The sequence below is a fragment of the Somniosus microcephalus genome, chromosome 10, assembly GCF_052327205.1.
Source record: "Somniosus microcephalus isolate GS21.2 chromosome 10, FLI_Smic_1.0, whole genome shotgun sequence".
Lineage (NCBI taxonomy): Eukaryota > Metazoa > Chordata > Chondrichthyes > Squaliformes > Somniosidae > Somniosus > Somniosus microcephalus.
Window position 1 is genome coordinate 169,461,041 of NC_140996.1, and position 20,285 is coordinate 169,481,325.

The window sequence follows — 20,285 nt, forward strand, 5'->3', positions numbered from 1 at the left end:
GCCAGCTTGGTCAGTGGTGGTATTACCAAGTCACTTATGGTGCTGGACATTTATTTCCCCTTCCAGGGTGCATTCTGTGCCCTTGCTACCCTTAGTGCTTCCACCAAGTGGTGTTCAACATGGAGGAGTATTAATCATCAGCCGAGGAAGGGTGGTAGGTGGTAAATCAACAAGAGGTTTCCTTGCCCATGTTTGAACTGAAGCCAGCTTAACTTCATAAGGTCAGGAGCAAATATTGAGCACTTTTAGGGCCACTTCTCCTTCCACCCATATGCTTATGGAGGGAGTCAGAGCACGCAGGGAGGTCCTCTTCCCGTCCCATGGGCGGAAGAGACCTCCCCAAGAGAACAAAACAGCCTGGTTGCACAGGAGGGCACAAGCAGGGATGTGGTCAGGAGGACCTTGGTGCAGTGGCGCAAACCTTTCAATGATCTCATTAGATCACAAAATGTTAGTACAAAGCCACACTCAACCTCATCCTGCTGTGCGCCTCTCATCACATCCCCATCACTCTGCCTTCACTACCTTACACCTGCACATCCTTACTCACACCAACTTACCTTGCACCTCCACCCATCCCTCTCTATCTACATTATCACATCCCCAGCTCAGTAGCCAGCCCTCACACTCATCCTAGTGCAATCATACCAACTAACAACACACAAGGGTAGCCACTTGTGTGTTTTATCCAATGTTCATGTAAAGTTTCTGTTAATGTGCTGTCAAACATTGAAACCTTTATTTTCAACACTTTCCATTCTTGGACAGTTCTATGTACACCTTTGGAAGTGGCTTAGGTGAGTTGCAGTGAATGGTGAGACATAACGGTACCCCCCGCAATGGTGATGAGTGTAAAAGGAATGGCTTGGACATTGTAGGGATGCTTTATGGTGTTGGTGTGGGGTGGTGCCAACCTGGCGCATCATGTGGCAGCCAGCGTGTACAGCGTCAAGTGAAGTAAATCTGGCCATGGTGAGGCCATCCCCGGCCTCCCAGGCAGCAATGTGCTCAGGTGCTGATGCCCTCTGTTCTGTGCAGCATCAAGTGATTGCGGAGAAGGTTGGTGTTGTTGTTGGTGGTGGTGCTGCTGGTGTTGGGGCTGATTGTGATCGGATTTCTACCATCTAGACACTTAACTTCTACACCAGCCAGATTTGGATATAGGAACAGGAGTAGGCTATTTAGCCCCTCGGGCCATTCAATTAGATCATAGTTTATCTGTACCTCAACTCCATTTACCCGCCTTTGCTCCATATCCCTGGTATAATTCTGGTGAATCGATTATATCCTCTCCAAGACAAATATATCCTGCCGGAGGTTCGGTGCCCAAAACTGAATGCAACATTCTAGATGGGGTCTGACAAAGCCTCTGTACAACTGAAGCATCACTTCCTCACTTTTGTATTTCAATCCCCTTGAGATAAAGGCCAACATTCCATCAGCCTATCTGATTCATTTTTGTACCTTAAGCAGTAACTTTTAGTGACTTGTGTACATGGACATATTTTTAAATCCCTTTGCTCCTAGTCTCTCACCATTAAGAAAATATTCCAATTTGTCTTTCTCGTATGCAAAGTGGATGACCTCACACTTTGCTACATTGAACTCCAGCTGCCATAGTTATGCCCACTCACTTAGTCAGTCTATTTCCCTTTGTAGCTTCCTGCTTTCATCTGCATAATTTACTGTGCCCCCTAACTCAAGTGTCATCTGCAAACTTGGATATGCAACATTCTATTAGTTCATCCAAGTCATTAATATATACTGAAAAGCTGAGGCCCAGTACAGATCCCTGGGAAACACCACTTGTGACATCCTGCTAATCAGAGAACGTTCACTTTATCCCTACTCTTTGTTTTCTATTCCTTCTTTGTTCTTAGGTCAAACCCTAGAATTCCATACCCAACATCATCGTGGGAGCTCACCACCACCTTCCCAGTGCCATTAGGGATGGGCAAGAAATGCGGCCTTGCTAGCATCTCCAATATCCCCATAACAAATAAAAATATTATAGTTGGCTATTGTTACCTGTTCAATCCTGTAAGGGCTTCTCTTTCCTGATGCTTGTGTAGTTCTGCCTTTGTCTGTCTGTCTGTTTAAAAACTCAGTTACTGTTTTCCTAACCTCTGGTGGAACCTATTGCAAATAAAGTTACTAAATCAGGATGCATGTTTCCCATCAGAAAATTACAGGTCTGCTGTTAACTCCACAATAACCAGTGAATAGAAAATGCTAATATTTATGCAGTTACAAAAATTATATCTCCATTTGGCACAATAAAACTGCAGAAGAAGAAATTATGAACTATATTTCAAATACATTAAAACATTAGCAGCTCTCCAATGACATTGCTCAAAAGGTAGCCTGGGGTCTGGAACATGGTTGTGATATTTAGCTCCGAACATGGAATACTGGTTAATCTGGCTTGTCCCATTTAGACTATTGTGCATGTACTCCCTGTGGACAAATGGGCAAAATAGACTTATCTTGAAATCAATTGGAGATTAATTGCCGAGGGAAATTTCTGTGGATTAGCAGCTACTTATGAGTGATGTTCCCCATAAGACTCTAAGGGGGTAGAAACTGGGTACCTTAGCACTAACAGGACACTAGCACTTACTGACCGGGCGCGGCACGAAGAGCGACTCCCGCTATATTCGGCCGGAGGTTTGCGGTGGCGGTATGGTGCTGCGCCCGGATCGTCGCCCGGAGATCGTGACGTCATTGCCGTGCGCATCGCCCCGGACCCAAACTTCGGTTTCACACCCTGCAGCATCACCAGGCGACAACAGACAGCTGCAGAAGGTGTTCATCGGGAGGCCGGCACTTCAGGGGTGATACTTAAAGGCGAGGTGGCAAAGGCATGTAAAAAAGAATTCTGAAATGGGTTTTTTTTCCCCCCTCGTCTTCACCACTGATCGATCAGCCCGGCACTCTGCTGTAGTGCATTGGGCTGATCAGGGCTGCCATCGGGGATCAGGTAAGGTTTCCCCTTGTAGAGCCTGCAGCGATAACCCTTCCCTTTAAGGGAGGGAAGGAGCCTTCCAACACAGCAGTGCACACCTACCGTGCAGTCCCTAAAAAAATTGCAGGGAACATTGCTTGACAGACATGATTGTTAAGGTTAGGAAAAAAGGAAACAACTGGCTTTGCCAATTAAAAAAAATAAATAATGGCCTGGAATTTGTGGTCAGCAGCGAAGCAAAGGCTACTGGCCCCGAAGAAAACTGCCCACAAAGATCACGAGAAGTTTGCCTTTTTCAACTCAAGTGATTTCAGTGCAGTGTAGTGGGGAATCCCTAATGCGATCTGCTGTGACTTCAACAAGCTGTCTAAGCAGCCAATCACATTGCAGAATTCTCAGACCCCCTGAACCAGGAAATGAGAACCTGTTTTTATCCTGACTTTTTAAAAATGTTAGAGAGCAAAACAAAGATTGGGGCTCTCACATGGGGATACGGTAGAACCTGAAATATCATGAACAGATTTTTTTTTTTAATATATATATGTTAATTGTAAGAGTCACTGCAGATTTCCTACATTTACACCTAGGTTGGAGATGTTCACTCGTTAATTTGTTTGAATTTACTTGCTACAGCTGTTAAAATAGAAGTTAAGCCCAGGAGTTTACAATCTGCTGATCAGATGAGATAGAAATTTGGAGACAATTATAATAAATTTGACTGATTAAGAGTGGCTAAGAAGAGTGATTCAAAATTATGATACAAGCATTACCAGAGTGAGCACAGGGAAAGACTCAATATATTATTAGTGAATCTCTTGTGACTTTGCTCACGATGAGTTGAGGATGCCTTATTTGAGGCTGTTGAATTTTACTTTTGTCTGTGTATATTTACCCTTCATTTCTATATGGTTTAATCCCACATTAATTAGAGTTCTACCCTAATTACTCTTCAAAATAGCTAACTATTGTTCTCAGAGCTATGACGTTTTAATAAGATATCCTATGGAATCTATGAAAATTAACAATTTTAGGAACTCCTATTTGGATTGGGTAGCCCCCCATGTCACAAAAATTGTCAAGTAGATAAATGTGTAACAATGGCAATTGGCTTTGCAGTACCATTTTATGTTATTTCATGTAACCATATATTATAATCACAAAAAATGTAACAGAGACGCTCATCCACACAAGAGAATTACTGCAGCTTCTTCCAAATACAACGATGTGAACTGAGGAGATGTAGATGATTTTTTTTGGCTTGTGAAGGAAACCTGCATCTAGAATTCTGCCCATTCTACAATGGCAGTTTCAATGTCAGGTCAAAATAAATCTGGATCATGTGTGATTTTACTCTACCACTCTCCTGGCTGACATCAGCTAACAATACTGACAAGAGAATAGTTTTGAACATTCACATACTGAAATATAAACCCGTGATGAATTTAAAATTGGTTTTACTGCCAAAATCTTTAGCAGCTAGAAATCAACAAACAGTGAAACTGCAGAATACTAATTCTCTTCACCAGGAAGATCACCTCATGGTCACTCTTCCTATCCTTTACAGGATAAACTGTTCATGATTTCAATTGGACATTCTCTGTTTTGATCAATATGTGTCCGTAGTATCACTGCTGACTAGATAGTTATTCAACATGTGAAAGAATTATAGGCTTACTACTGATTCTGTTTTCTTTAGCTGTGAAGATGAGGTCTCTGTTTTCTTCTCAATTGCTGCTTCAGCTTTCTTCCAGGTTTCCAACCGAAGTCTTTCCATTATCTTAACCTCATCTCTAAGCTCTAGGTTTTCCTTAGTCAGTACATCAATCTGGTTTCGAAGCCTTGTGTGGGTACTTGACCATCTTAATTCCTTTCGTTTCAGTTCTTCTTGCAAATCTACAATCTGCTGTTTCAGCAACTAACCAGAAAGAGAAATAGAATTCCAAAAATCATACATGAAAAACAACTGGGCATGACTATTATAGCTAAAATATTACACAGAATTATATAGTGTATACAGCGCAGAAACAGGCCATTCGGCCCAACCAGTCCATACCAGCGTTTATGCTCCACTCGAGCCTCTTCCCATCCTTCCTCATCTAATATCAGCATAACCTGCCATTTCCTTCTCCCTCATATGCTTATCTAGCTTCCCCTTAAATGCATCTATACTATTTGCCTCAACTACTCCCTTTGGTAGCGAGTTCCACATTCTCACCCTCTCTGGGTAAAGAAGTTTCTTCTGAATTCCCGATTTGATTTCTTGGTGAAATTATTATGTAATATAATTGCATTGCGTAATAAATATAATTTCTCTTTCATTATTTTTATATGTTATCCCAGTCTCAAATCACTGCCTGGACTTTGGCTGTCTGTTTTAAGTCCTCCGAGGTTGAATGTTTGGAATGACAAGATTTGGAACCACGTTAACAGTTGCCCTTAGCTAAAAAAGGGAAAATTCCTATGACTTTGAAAATAACATTTTGAATACTTTACTTAAATGGGGCCTGCCTGACGCTTGCACTAATAGCATAATCTTTATATAGCTAGTTTATTACAAAGATAAAGTCTTCTAAGCATTTATCTACAACCTGATCTCCACTACTTTCAGCTTCCTTGCTTAGATGCCATAGAAGGAGCCTGATGGAATGGCCTGTACTAAGTGTTCATCACTCTTTGCATGAGAAGTGCTTCTTCACATCAGCCCTAAATTTTCCTTTCACCAGTTTTAACCAGCATACTGGCATTACTAGAATTAGGGTTTGAGTTTAACCTCATCTACCTTGTTTAATATCTTATATAGTTTAATATGATGCAGTCATTAGAGAGCTTGAAGTGTATGAAGAGACTTCCAGCAAATTAAAATTTTGAAGATCTCAAGAGGAATACAAATGCATCTTAAATCATCCATCCAGTAGAAAAAGTTAAGTGCGCCATCACATTATTTCACTGTCTCCCGATCAAGTAAAGTTTTTGCTCCACTACACTTCTCAGAAGACCATTTCAAGTTTCGATCACTGTATGAAGATCTTCATTGGCATCTGTCCTAAATTAACTTTTACCAGTTTAAACAAGTGCCCCCCTTGTTCTCATAGCCTGACATATCTTGAAGTAGGTTTTCAATTTAGCCTCTTCTACCTTGTTTAATACACATAGTTCAATAAGAAATCCTTTAGTCTTGAAAGTAGGCAACTGCACAGAGCCCCGTTTTTCAACTTACAGTAATACTTTCATGCCAAGGATCAGCTCATAGCTCTTTTCTGCACCATCTCCATGATTTGAATGTTTTCTGAGCAACCAAACTGAACACAGTACTCAAAGTGAAATCTGACAAAAGCACTGTACAATTTTAGCATGACATCTTCTAACTAATACTCAATTGTCGTAAAAATATAATCACGAAAGGTCATCGACCTGAAACATTACTGTTTCTCTCTCCACAGATGCTGCCTGACCTGCAGAGTATTTCCAGCATTTTCTGTTTTTAGATTATATAATAGAGAATGAATCATTCTGTCTGCTTGGTTTATTGCTGCTCCAAGGCAATGTGACATGTTAGGGTTGATTTCAACTTTTGACAGTGGCAGAAAAGGGATTGGCCATTCGTTATACAGCCCGCTCAATTTCTATGGACTTCAAATTCCTTCCCACTGCACCGTTAACCATTTCTGCACCAATCGATAATTTACTTGTGAAATTCATGTTTCCTTCCATTGTTTAGTTAGTTTCTACAACTCTTAAGTTCTTAGTTCATGGGGTGACGTTTCTAGAGGATGTGATGGTATTTTGCCAAGGGCAAAGTATGAGTACTTTAAAGTTACTAGAAAATTGACCAGAGGAAAAGGACTAAGCAAACTTTATCTATTAGTAAATTCTCAAATATGAGTCAAACCAATGGTCATTCACAAGGCAGGAATTCAGTAAAAGCACCCCAATTGTTGAACAGTGGGCCTGAATTTGAAAAGAAAAATACACTGGGTAACAATGCCAAAGGAAGAATTTCACCTGTATCTCTTCTCTTTCCTTTTTGTCAGGGATGGCTCTTGCTGCTGCAGCATATTTTTCAAAAACCATTCGCTCTTTTTGTAGTCGTTTCAATTCTTCTTTTTTGTATTCCTCCAATTGAGTTAACTCTTCAGTTTTCTTGCGCTCAAAGTCGGCAATTTCTTTTCTAAAGATTAAACAGCTTTTTTAGCAATTTCTTTGCCTTTAATATCACATTTCAATTAAGAACCTAAACCAATAAAGTAACACCACAGTCTTTTAATAGGTAAGTACGATAGTTACAGAAACATTCGTCAATCCAATCTGACCGTGAGCACTACACGAAAGAAAGAAAGAGACTTGTATTTATATGACCACCAGACGTCTCAAAGCGTTTTACAGCCAATTAAGTACTTTTGGAGTGGAGTCGCTGTTGTAATGTGGGAAACACGGCAGCCAATTTGCGCACAGCAAGCTCCCACAAACAGCAATGTGATAATGACTAGATAATCTGTTTTTGTTATGTTGGTTGAGGGATAAATATTGGCCAGGACACCGGAGATAACTCCCCTGCTCTTCTTCAAAATAGTGTCATGGGATCTTTTACGTCCACCCGAGAGCAGACGGGGCCTCGGTTTAACGTCTCATCCGAAAGATGGCACCTCCGACAGTGCAGCACTCCCTCAGCACTGCACTGGAGTGTCAGCCTAGATTTATGTGCTCAAGTCCCTGGAGTGGGACTTGAACCCACAACCTTCTGACTCAGAGGCCAGGGTGCTACCAACTGAGTCACAGCTGACACGATGGGAGAATATAACAACAACTTCCATTTATATAGTGCCTTTATCATAGTAAAATGTCCCAAGGCACTTCACAGGATCGTTATCAAACAAAATTCGACACAAGAGATATTAGGACAGGTGACAAAAAGTGTGGTCAGAGAGGTAGGTTTTAAGGAGCATCTTAAAGGAGGAGAGGTGTAAAGAGGCAGAGAGGTTTAGGGAGGTAATTTCAGAGCTTAGGGCCTAGGCGGCTGAAGGTGTGTCTGGCAATAGTGGAGTGATTATAGTCAGGGATGCGCAAGAGACCAGAATTTGAGGAGCACAGAGATCTCGGGTTGGGTTGTAGGTTGTAGGGCTGGAGGAGGTTACAGAGATAAGGAGGGGCGAGGCCATGGAGGGATTTGAAAACAAGGATGAGAATTTTAAAATCGAGGCGTTGGTGGACCGCGAGCCAATGTAGGTCAGTGAGCACAGGGGTGCTGGTGAACGAGACTTGGCGAGAGTCAGGATACGGGCAGCAAAGTTTTGGATGCGCTCAAATTTACAGAGGGTGCAAGGTGGAAGGCCGGCCGGGAGAGTATTGGAATAGTTGAGTCTGGAGGTAACAATTAAATAGAAAGACACTGAAGGGTGTGTATGACCACAGAAAGCTCGAGGTTCAATTAAGTAATTAATTGAAAATGCAAATGCAGATAGATAAATCCGTCAAAAAAATAGCATTTGAACGTTATAAATGGGGTAAAGAGTTCAAATAAGAGCAAATAAAAGAATGACAAATTTGTACAGGGTATAGGTTAGGCCACAACTGGAGTACAGTGTACAATTTTGTTCATTTCATTAAAAGGGCATCAAAGCATTTGCGTGTACAGAATGATGATGACTGGGATAAGAAACCGTAACTAAGAGAGACTTGAGATTCTTGGACTAGTTTCACTACAGAAAAGAACACCATGAGGAAATTTAGTAGGGTTTTTTAAATTAGGAAGGGTATTGATCAGATGAATAGGGAAAGACTATTTCCTGTGGTTCAAGATTTGGTGATGAGGTTATCAATTTAAAATCATCCAAGAGAATGAGAAAATTCTTTACACCAAGTTATTAGAGGATTGCAACTGAGTTGTTGAGGGAGAGATCATTGCATCTTTTAAAAAGAAAATGGATAAAAATTCAAAGCAGAGCCATTGGGGAAGAGAATGTGAGTAGGATTAACTTTGGATGGCTCTAGCAAAAATGAGACAAAGACATAAAGGACTGAATGGATTCTTTCTGTCCAGTAAACTTCTATGGCTCTACTATTTGTGGTTTAAAAAAAAAATCATGATGGATTCTTCTGATCAGAGCCACAAATTTACAAATTGTTACAGCAGTTTGGTGATCGGCCCCAAGAGTTTACAAGCAATCATAATTACCTGCATTTGGTGCTTTATATCAATTTCCCATTGGGAATACTGGAGTAGTGGCCTTAAAGCAATGACCAATATTGTTACACCCGAGTAAGCTACTATATAGGGAGATATTGGGCAGTACAGCACACCCAAAACACAAGATGCTCAAATCGCTTATGAGAGTGACTAGCACCACTGTACCCGAAAGAATATTTAAGGGAAGACCCAAACTTGCAACAAATAGTCATTTGCGTTGGATCATTGTACAATTTATTTGCTTCATTCTATGAATTTTTGAGAACGCGTGGGAAAAGAACTTCTCTATTTCTCAATCAGGTCATGAAGAAAGGCGGCTTGCATTAGTGCCCTCTTCTATTGAAAATAACCATGCTCACTTACCTAAGGTCCACCACAGCATTTTCCCTATCATCTCGGAGTTTGGCCAGTGTAGCATTTTCTGCTCGAAATTGGTCAATTTCAGATTCTAATTCTGCTAGTTTATCCCTCAGCAACTTGGACTGGATACCACTACCTAGAAAACAGCACTATATATTTAAAAATGAATGCTGTACAAAAATTTTTTTTTTTTTTTTTTTTGAAGTTTACTAAAAAACTGGAGATCTAACACTTCATTCTCAATGCTTCCTCAAACATACAAATATATTGGATGAGTAATCGGAAATATGGGAGAGGGTGAATTTCCACAACTCTTCTCTCGGCTGTCCACCATAACGTTGATGAAACACCCATTGAAACCACAGGAAAACAGTGCAAGTGCTGATTATACAATTTTTCCGGGGTTTCTGCAGCTCTTCCACTGGAGATACAGTGGACAAACTGGAGAACCTCTGCAGAAATTCATCCCCAATGTATATATTGCTCCTCTATGCATATATTTCTATATACAATAAGTATTCTGTATGGTGTAAGCCTCCACCAATTTATATTATTTGAAGATAACCAATGACCAAGAAGAAAATTGATTAAGTTTCTAGTCTGGGCTTTTCTGATTTTTGTTATGTTACCTTTATATCACCAATCACATTGCACAAGGCTTTCTCTTCCCTCAACAATTCTTTGCTAAAACAATTTCCTGAGATACAGCTGCCATGACAATTTCTCTCTCGCTCTTCTATAAAACTAAAATATTTTAAACAAACAAAATCAACAGTTCTGAAAAAAAATGGTCCCATTTCATTTCCACTCATTCCAATAATGTTTCCCTGCATGGCCAGACACATCCTGCTCTCCAACCTTGGGTACGTCCTCCCTCAATACTTCACAATCCAGACCGGCCCATCCATCTGAATTCTTACTGGAGTACAAATGCATGAAAGTGCATGTGTAAAGACCCAATTGTTCCCTCTGGCTGACTACTAACCTGTTGATGCAAAAGGTAAAAGTGCTAATAATATTTTGTTTTGGGACTTCCAAAAGGCATTTGACAAGGTGCCACACAAAAGATTATTGCTTAAGATAAAAAATCACGGGATTGGGGGTAATATTCTGGCATGGATAGAGGATTGGCTATCTAACAGAAGGCAGAGAGTTGGGATAAATGGTTCATTCTCGGACTGGCGATCAGTAACTAGTGGTGTTCCACAGGGGTCAGTGCTGGGTCCCCAACTCTTTACAATCTATATTAACGATTTGGAGGAGGGGACCGAGTGTAACATATCAAAGTTTGCAGATGATACTAAGATGGGAGGGAAAGTAGTGAGTGAGGAGGACATAAAAAACCTGCAAGGGGACATAGACAGGCTAAGTAAGTGGGCAGAGATTTGGCAGATGGAATACAATACTGGAAAGTGTGAGATTATGCACTTTGGCAGGAAAAATCGTAGAGCAAGTTGTTATCTTAATGGCAAGAAACTGGAAAGCACTGAAGTACAAAGGGATCTGGGGGTCCTGGTGCACGAAACTCAAACGGTTAGTATGCAGGTGCAGCAAGTGATCAAGAAGGCCAATGGAATGTTGGCTTTCATTGCTAGGGGGATAGAATATAAAAATAGGGAGGTATTGCTTCAGTTGTACAAGGTATTGGTGAGACCGCACCTGGAATACTGCATACAGTTTTGGTGTCCATACTTAAGAAAAGACATACTTGCTCTCGAGTCAGTACAAAGAAGGTTCACTCGGTTAATCCCGGGGATGAGGGGATGGACATATGAGGAGAGGTTGGGTAGATTGGGACTCTACTCATTGGAGTTCAGAAGAATGAGAGGCGATCTTATTGAAACATAAGATTGTGAAGGGGTTGGATCGGGTGGATGCGGGGAGGATGTTCCCGATGATGGGTGAAACTAGAACTAGGGGGCATAGTCTTAGAATAAGGGGCTGCTCTTTCAAAACTGAGATGAGGAGGAACTACTTCACTCAGAGGGTGGTAGGTCCATGGAATATGCTGCCCCAAAAAGCTGTAGAAGCTACATCATTACATAAATTTAAAACAGAAATAGACAGTTTCCTAGAAGTAAAGGGAATTAAGGGTTACGGGGAGCAGGCAGGAATTTGGACATGAGTCTAGGTTCGGATCGGTCATGGCCCTGTGGGTAGCGGAGCGGGCCCAGGGGCCGTGTAGCCTGATCCTGCTCCTATTTCGTGTGTCTTATTCTGTTAGATTCAGGAGATGGTTCTGTGATAGTAGATTGGCGGTTAGGATTAGATTAGCCATGATCTTCTTGAATGGCGGAGCAGGCTCGAGGGGCCGATTGGCCTACTCCTGCTCCTATTTCATATGTTCTTATGTTCTTCTTCTGTAGCACATAACACAGAGTTCTCTCTGAGCACAGCAATGTCAGTCCTGCTATGTAACAAAGACAAACTCCTACATCAGATCCCTCAACACCGTGTTTCAGTTCGATAGGCTGAGGCCATGGATGTTCTCAGACCCTGCTGGGGGCGCTACCTCATCCTCAGTCTCTCTGTTCTCCTGGCCTTAATTCTAAACCTCCTGCTTTCAAAAGACCCCCTCTGGTAGTTCATCATTGGACATAGACTCCCTCACCTCACCACTTTTCCCATGTTGCGTCGCACAAAGAGATGGCAGGGCAAGTTATGTGTCGGGACTGTAGTATACGGGAGTTTATGGACAGCAAGACCATCCCGGATTCTCACATCTGCAGGAAATGTCACTGCCTTCAGTCACTCTGGCTCAGATCTCAGATTCATTGAGTGCGAGTTAGAGACATTCCGAAACATCAGCATTGGGGAGGAATTTCAGGATAATTTTATCCAGAATACAGTCACACCCCAGAGGAAAGCACAGATTCAGGAAAGGGAGGGTGTGACTGTTAGGGAGCTGGGTAGCAGGGACTTAGGAGCTTGAAAAGGAGGTCCCGCAGACACGGGTCCTGTCCAACAGGTACAATGTACTCGCTACCTGTGAGGATAAGGAGAAAGACTGTTGGGAGGAGAGCCACAATGGAGACCAAGGACCATGGCTCAGAATGCCGTCCAAGGCGGGGGGGAAGAGAGCAGAATAGAAATGTAGTGATAGGGGATTCTATAATTAGGGGGATAGCGTCCTCTGCAGCCAAGAATCCCGAAGTGTGTCTTGCCTACCCGGTGCCAGGGTAGGGGATATCTTGTGCCGGCTGGAGAGGAATTTGGAAAGAGAGGGGGTAAATCCAGTTGTCGTGGTCCATGTTGGAACAAACTACTTGGGTAGAAATAGGGAGGAGGTCCTTCTAGGTGGTAGAGGTTGCGGGTTTGGGCGGTGCTGCCAAAGAAGCCTTGACGAGTTGCTGCAGTGCATCTTGTAGATGGTACACACTGCAGCCACGGTACGCCAGTTGTGGAGGGAGTGAATGTTTAAGGAGGGAGACGGAACATGTCCAGGGAACTATAGGCCAGTCAGCTTAACATTGGTGGTAGGAAAAATAATGGAATCCTTATTAAAAAGGAGAAAATAGAAGAACATCTAAAAATGAAAAATAGTCAGCATGGATTTCAAAAGGGAAAGTCTTGCTTGAACAACCTAATTGAATTTTTTGAAGAGTTAACAGAGAGAGTAGACAAGGGTAATGCGAAAGATGTAATTTATCTAGATTTTCAAAAGGCCTTTGATAAGGTACCACATAATAAACTAATGAATAAGGTCAGGGAATGCGGAGTCAGGGGACAAGAGCAGAATGGATAGCTAGCTGGCTTCAAGACAGAAAGCAGAGAGTAGGGGTAATGGGTAGCTATTCAGCGTGGCAGAAGGTGGGAAGTGGTGTTCCACAAGGATCAGTGCCAGGACCACTGCTGTTCACAATTTATATTAACGATTTAGACTTTGGAATCAAAAACATAATTTCTAAATTTGCGGACACCACCACATTTTTTGGGGGGGGGGGGGGGGGGGGGGAAGAATAGTCAATACAGCAGAGAACTGCAACAAATTACAGATGACATTAATAAAGTTGCAGAATGGGCATATACAGGAAACTCTTTGGTATCCAGCACCGACGTGTTGGCGGTTGATCAAAAATTCCTGATGACGGAGAGGGTTATCTACCGAGGCTATTTTTAACAAAGAAAATTTTTTTAAAAATCAAGAAATGTGCAGTATACAGTAATTGGGTACTCACCTACAGAATGTTGTGTTAAATGGATGGTGGAAGATGCTTGATTAAGTACAGTACTGCCAGTTGAGGGTAATGCAATGCAATGACTACCAGCAGCGTGGGAGACACACAGTACCCCCTGTAAAATGGCGGATCAGAAGAGACTACCGGCAGCGCAGGAGAGTCAGACTCCTGTTACAGGGGTATTGGGGTGTTCCAACTTCCGACAGCGCCAAGAAGCGGCAGTTTGGAGAACTACCCCCACTGACTAACTCGGCCACCGCGGGAGACTCGGACTTGGCAACTTTGCCACTTATTGAGGTGTTGTTTTGCCGGTTAAGAGAGAATTCCGGTTATTTAGGTGCCGTTTAAACGAGAGTTTTCTGTAATGGGCAAATTAAATTCAACACAGATAAATGTGAGATATTACATTTTGATAAGAAAAATAGGGAGGTCACATATTACTTGGAAAATACAAATCTAAATGGGGTAGAGGAGCAGAGGGCTCTCCGAGTACAAATACACAAATCACAAAGTATCGACACAGGTTAACAAGGCCATAAAAAAAAAGCAAACCAAGCACTAGGGTTTATTTCTAGAGGTATAGAATTGAAAAGTAGAGAAGTTACACTAAGCTTGTTTCAAACCTTGGTTAGACCACACTTGGAGTACTGTGTGCAATTCTGGTTGCCATATTATAAAAAGGTTGTGGAGGCACTGGAGAGGGTGCAGAGAAGATTTACAAGGATGATACCAGAAATGCGAGGGTATACATATCAGGAAAGGATGAACAGGCTGGGTGTCTTTTATCTTGAAAAGGGAAGGCTGACCTAATGGAGGTCTTTAAAATCATGAACAGTTTTGTTAGAGTAGATATAGAGAGTGTTTCCACTTATGGGGAAGAGCAAAACTAGAGGCCATCAATATAAGATAGTCACCAAGAAATCAAATAGGGAATTCAGAAGAAACTTCTTTACCCAGAGAGTGGTTGCGAATGTGGAACTCACTACCACAGGGAGTGGTTGAAGCGAATAGTATGGATACATTTAAGGGGCGGTTAGATAAGCATATAAGGGAGAAGGGAATAGAGGGTTATGCTGATAGGGTTAGAGGAGGAAAGATGGGAGGAGGCTCGAGTAGAGCATAAACACAGCATGGACTGGTTGGGCGGAATGGCCTGTGTCTATGCTGTATATCCTATGTAAGCTGGAGATACGATGCATTTCTAACCAGCCATCTTTGTTTTTCTGTTTCTGCCCTGTTGTACTTCTGTGTGTTTTCTTAACTGCTCCTATGCATAATTCTTGTCTGTCTATCTGCCTTCCTCTCTCCCCTGTTCTGCTTGGTCTGTGTTTTTCTTTGTTTATTTGTTCTTTCCTTTCAGGTGGGTGGTGGAATGCCTGGTGGGGAAGTGAGACTGAAAGAGCTGCAACCTGCCTCTGTAGGGAAAAGGTGAGCTTCAGTGATTGGTGGCTCCCTTCCAATTCACTATCCATTGCCTTCCTCGTCTGTTCTTGTGTGGTCCTCAGCCCAATTTTGTCACCCTCAACCAAATATCTGTTCTGCTCTCATGTCCTGTACCATTCTTGCTGCTTACTCTCTCCTCCTATAAATGCATTTGCTCTGCTGCCACTTACCCTTGTGTACCCTTGAACCTCCCGTACCCAATTACACTGTCCCCTATCCCATCTCCCAGTACCCATAGCTAACGTTAGTTCATTGAATGACATCCGCTTGCTTCCATCTCCCCTATCCCACATCCCTGCTATACTTCCATGTTTCCTAATGTCCCTCTTCCCCCATTTGCCACATTACACTTAATGAAGCTAATCCCTATCACTCAGCTGGGAACTGAATTCGTTTTTCAAATGCTTATATGTAGATAAAGGTGTTTTAAAAGCAAATTTCCAGTACTCAATTTAGAGAGGACGACCAGCAGGACAGATGGCTGGGCATGAGTGTGGAATGGGTGGTAGGTGGGTTAAGCAGCATCTCTGAGCTCCTAGTTCTCGCTGCACAACAGTATGCCTCCTATTACATCCCCTCGACATAATCGTTATATCACCCGTGACTGCCTGCATCTCCTCGGAGTACACATCATAAAGTATTTGTTTTTAAAAAGTGCTTATAAAGGGAATTAAGGGGTAATATTTAAAACCTGTGGCTTTGTTTACATATAATTTCTTAATTTAGCTCTTGGCCGTTGAAGGTTAGCCATACCTGCTCTAGACCATCAGAATTATCTGGAGTAGCACAGTACATGACAAGCTTTTCTTAAACTTTTAAGAGCAGTGATAACATACTGCACAATTCTTAAACCAAAATGAAAATAGATGTATGTATGTACTATACCTAATGGTTTGTCATTCACAGCTTTAATTTTTTGTTCCAGCCCTTGAAGAGACCCAGGCTTTGTCTTAGGTTTCAGTGAAGGAAACAACCTTGTTATTAGATCGGAGGTGGGAGGTGATTCTGTGGATTTGTTAATGTTCTTTTCATCCACAGCCTCTCCTTTCTTAGCAGAAGCAATTTTTCTTCTCATAACTTTATCCTCAATAGCTTTGCCAGAAGAGAAACTTTGAGTAACTAATACAGAAGTATTAACAGGCTCTGTTGAGTTATCTTCATGGTTAATGAATCCAGCCTCTTCCAGGTCAGTCCATGTTTGGTCATCATCAAACTCGACGTTTTCTCGATGCAAGGGTGAACTGCTTTTAGAATTAAAGAGGGAGGAATCTGGTTTCTGGCTCAACACAAGCTTTTTGTTTTCTATCATAGTAGGCATTTCAATATCATCATCAGACGATGACAAATCAAGATCCGTGTCCATGTTCTTGTCTTTATTGAGAATGTCTGTTGGTTGTTTTCCACACTTAGATTTAGGATCGTCTTCTTTGTCACTGCTACAGACCACTGACTGTTTCTTCATTTTATTTTCATTTGTCAGTGTAGAATCAAGATCATCTACTTCTGAATCCGAAGTGGTATCACAATTACTATATTCATCCTCTTGGTGATCACATTCAACATCTTTGAATGTTGCTTCGTCACTGACTGGCAAGGCAAAAACACTTCTGAAGTTTTCCTCTGATCTAACAGGATGATTTTTAAGATAAACATTTTTCTTTTCCTCAAAATCTGTATTCCTGCTGTTCATTGGCCCACTTGAATTTTTATCCACTTGGTGTTGTTCAGCAGATTTGATTGGGGTAGAGGACAACCTGCGACCTTTATTGTATTGCCAATCACCCTGTACCATTTTTAGCACAAAGGAAGAGTTACTAGAGAAGGAAAGCTCTTCAGCAGCCTGCTCCAAAAACTCAAATTCGTTCAATTCTATATTTTCATTCTCTTTTTCCTTGTTCCAGTTCTCCAACTTTTTCTGGAATGATATCTCAAATGCATACTCAGATCCAGTTGTAGCTCCATTACTCGGCCACGTGGGAACTATATTTCCTTCATTTGTCTGCAATCTTTCAGCATTATGAACTGACATCAGTCTATCTGAAGCTACACTGCCTTGTCCAATTTGTTTCATTGTACTCTGTTCGCACTCCTGAGCTATGTTTACACTTTCATTTTTACAACTGATCGCAGTTTTACAGATATTTTGAACTTCACCAACCAGAGCACCTATTTTTCTCTCTGCCTGCATTTTCAGAGGTGACTGGAAGGCATTATCTCCATTACTATTGCCCAAGACATTTACCTTTTTAACACACAATGCAGAGTTGTTCTTTCCTTTACCAACTGCCTTTGGTTTGTTGCTAACCCTGGTTGAGTCCCCATAATGGTTTTCTTTGTTTAATAGTGTAAATTTACGCTGCACTTGTTGACGAGTTGTCTTCATTAAGCTTTGAGAATCCGCTACCTTTTGGTTGGTTACGTTTGTTTCCTTATCAGTTTTGATAGATGCCAAATTACTTGACTTGACTTTCGAGAATCTTACTAGTCCTTCACCACGCTTCAGAAACTTTCTTTTTTGGTTGCCTTTGTCCTCAGATAATACTGCAGGTAGCTATAATCACAATACATTTAGGTCAGTACAGATTATGAATTTAATGATACTTTTCAGGACTAGATTTTCCCCCCCACTTAAACAATTTTAATGCATCAAGATAATGTATTAAAAAAACATTACAAAAAAAATCTGATTTTTAGTTTCTAAAACAACGGTGGCTTCCAGAACACTACAACATAGTGCATTTCCAGAGCTTTCCTCACATGCAAAGTGCTTTATATTAAGGGGAAGAAAACAGCATTTGGCGCAGAATTTGCTGGAGCGGGGCATTTTGCAGGGTGCCCAGTTTGTTTTACACACAGCTCCATTTTTGACACAAACATTAATTTTTTGAAATCTTTTTCTCTCCCTCAACCTCCATCATACAGGATGGCAGCAATAGTCCAGGGCACAGACCAACACATCTCCATTACCAGGAAGTGCCAGCTTGGCTCAATTTGTTGCCTCCAAGTCAGAAGTATCTAGGATGGTACCTCCAACAATGCAGCATTCCTTCACTTCTTGGCTGTTAATATCCCATCCAAAATATGTGCTTTAAGCCAAACGTTCTGTCTGTCTGTTCAGATGGATATTAAAGATCGCAACAGCACTTTTCATTAAAGAGCTGGGAACTCTCCCAGTATCCTGGCCAACATTCCTCCCTATGAACATTACCAAAAACAGATTAACTGGTCATTCATCTCATAGCTGTTTGCGAGGTTTTACTGTGTACAAAATGGCTGCCTGCCTGCATGATTATTTCAAAGTAATCCATTGCACGTGAAATACTTTGACAAGTTGGAGACAAAATAAAGTGCTGCTCTGATTAATATGAAGTAAGCTTCTATGAGACAGGACAGGAAAAAACAACTCAAGATTACCCATGTTCAACATGTTCCTATCTACCTCTGAAGTTGTTCTTTCACATAAATCAACATTTGCACACTGTAAATTTCAAGGGGGTGGGGGAAGAGAAAAAAAAATCTGAGGAAAGTGTCTCGAGGAGCTTATGTTGGTAATCTTTTAAGAACCCCATGAGCAGGAGAGTTCTCCCAATATCTTCCCAACATTTATCCCTCAACCATCACCACTAAAGCAGATTATCTGGTCATTTATCTCATTGCTGTTTGAGAGACCTTACTATGTACAAATTGGCTACTTCACTTCAAAAGTACTTAAATCGGCTGTGAAGCGCTTTGGGACGTCCTATAGTCGTGAAAGATGCTATATAAATGCAAGTTTTTTTAAAAAAAATGATTCTCATTCCTGTGCTGTACAAGCACCATGAACACATGAATCCTCAGTCTTTCTCCTCACCAATGTTCCCTTTAAGCTTCGCAGCCGCGCAGCGCTCTAGGGGTCCCGCGCAGCCGGTGAGCCAGCTTTTAAATTGGAAAAAAAAATGCGCATGCATGGAATTTTGAATGGGCTGCCCAGCCTGTTAAAATTACAGGGAATATTGCTCCTCACCCTTTTCATTTAGATTGGTTGATACCAGGGAATATCACAGGCAAGCCTGATCTTGAGTGCATGCGTGTGCACGAGAAATGAGTGAGCGCGTGAACGAGGTAGCAAGCAAACACCAAAACAAACTATGGATGTGGAGGATAAACTGGAACACAAGAGTGGGATTTACCGATATTGAGCATCATTTACAAGGAAAAGTCTTTGTAATTTAACTTTAATTTTAACCAGAAAATGAGGAAGTTAATAGAGAATCTACTTTCTGCCTATTAAAGTAAAATTCTAATTCACAAAAATACTCTACAGTATAGCATAAAAAGTGTGCTACAGACAGTTTCTGCCCATTTGTCTCACTGTACAGTACTGTACTATTTAATTATTTTTACAAGTCAAATAACTGCAAAGGAGATGTTGATGGTAGACCTCATCTTAACACTTCAACAAATGTTATTTATATGCTACTCAAGTATTAGCAAAGCAGTCATATTTTGAAAGTTTTTTATTTTATTTTTAATTAAAAAAGATTAGACATACTATAGACATCCAGTGATGAATAGCTCTATTACAATTATTTGATTAAGTTAATAAGGAGAGCAATCCACAGACTGCCATTTCATTCAAATCATCACTGGAGTAGAACTTCATGAAGTCGCATCAGGGAACTGGTTCCAGGTTGCTTACAACCAGCAGTTTCAATACATAAAACAAGAGGTGACAAAGACATAAAAAGTGTGCATACCTTCTATTATATAAAATTATGTTTATTCCCCACCACCCCATACTCTCAATTTTCTCCACTCATTGCTTTAAGTTGCTGACTCATACTAGGATAAAAACAGAAAATACACAGATCTTCCAGCATCTCTATGCTGAACCATGGTTCCATGAGTGCCAGCTGCCCTTTGATACCTCACATAAGTGACTCTCCTTTATGTTGAGCCTGGATAATAATTGTTGACAGGCTATTCACCACAAGAGACGTCATGTGAACCCAATAACCAACTTCATCTGATGTCCAGACAAAAACATTTTACAGCAATAAGGAGCAGGGACCTCGATTTTTACCCCTCCTTAATCCAGGGTCAATGCCAATTATATGATCTCTATTGACACTCCAGTTGAGATTGACTAATTCAGCACAGATCACAAGATCAAATC

General features: G+C 41.3%; 1 protein-coding gene across 12 annotated transcripts in view; it reads right to left on the reverse strand.

Moving 5' to 3' along the window:
* Positions 1 to 20,285, reverse strand: part of cpap (centrosome assembly and centriole elongation protein) — a 50,569-nt gene that overhangs the window by 15,506 nt on the left and 14,778 nt on the right. For 11 of the 12 annotated variants that reach the window (XM_085999135.1, XM_085999134.1, XM_085999141.1 and 8 more), the window contains 5 exons: positions 16,016 to 17,681; positions 9,513 to 9,645; positions 6,968 to 7,133; positions 4,641 to 4,880; positions 2,029 to 2,136 (listed from right to left, as the gene is read on the reverse strand). In XM_085999135.1, coding sequence (XP_085855261.1) covers positions 2,029 to 2,136; positions 4,641 to 4,880; positions 6,968 to 7,133; positions 9,513 to 9,645; positions 16,016 to 17,681 — 2,313 coding nt within the window. The remainder of the gene's footprint in view (positions 1 to 2,028; positions 2,137 to 4,640; positions 4,881 to 6,967; positions 7,134 to 9,512; positions 9,646 to 16,015; positions 17,682 to 20,285) is intronic. The other variant, XM_085999139.1, reaches the window with a different exon arrangement.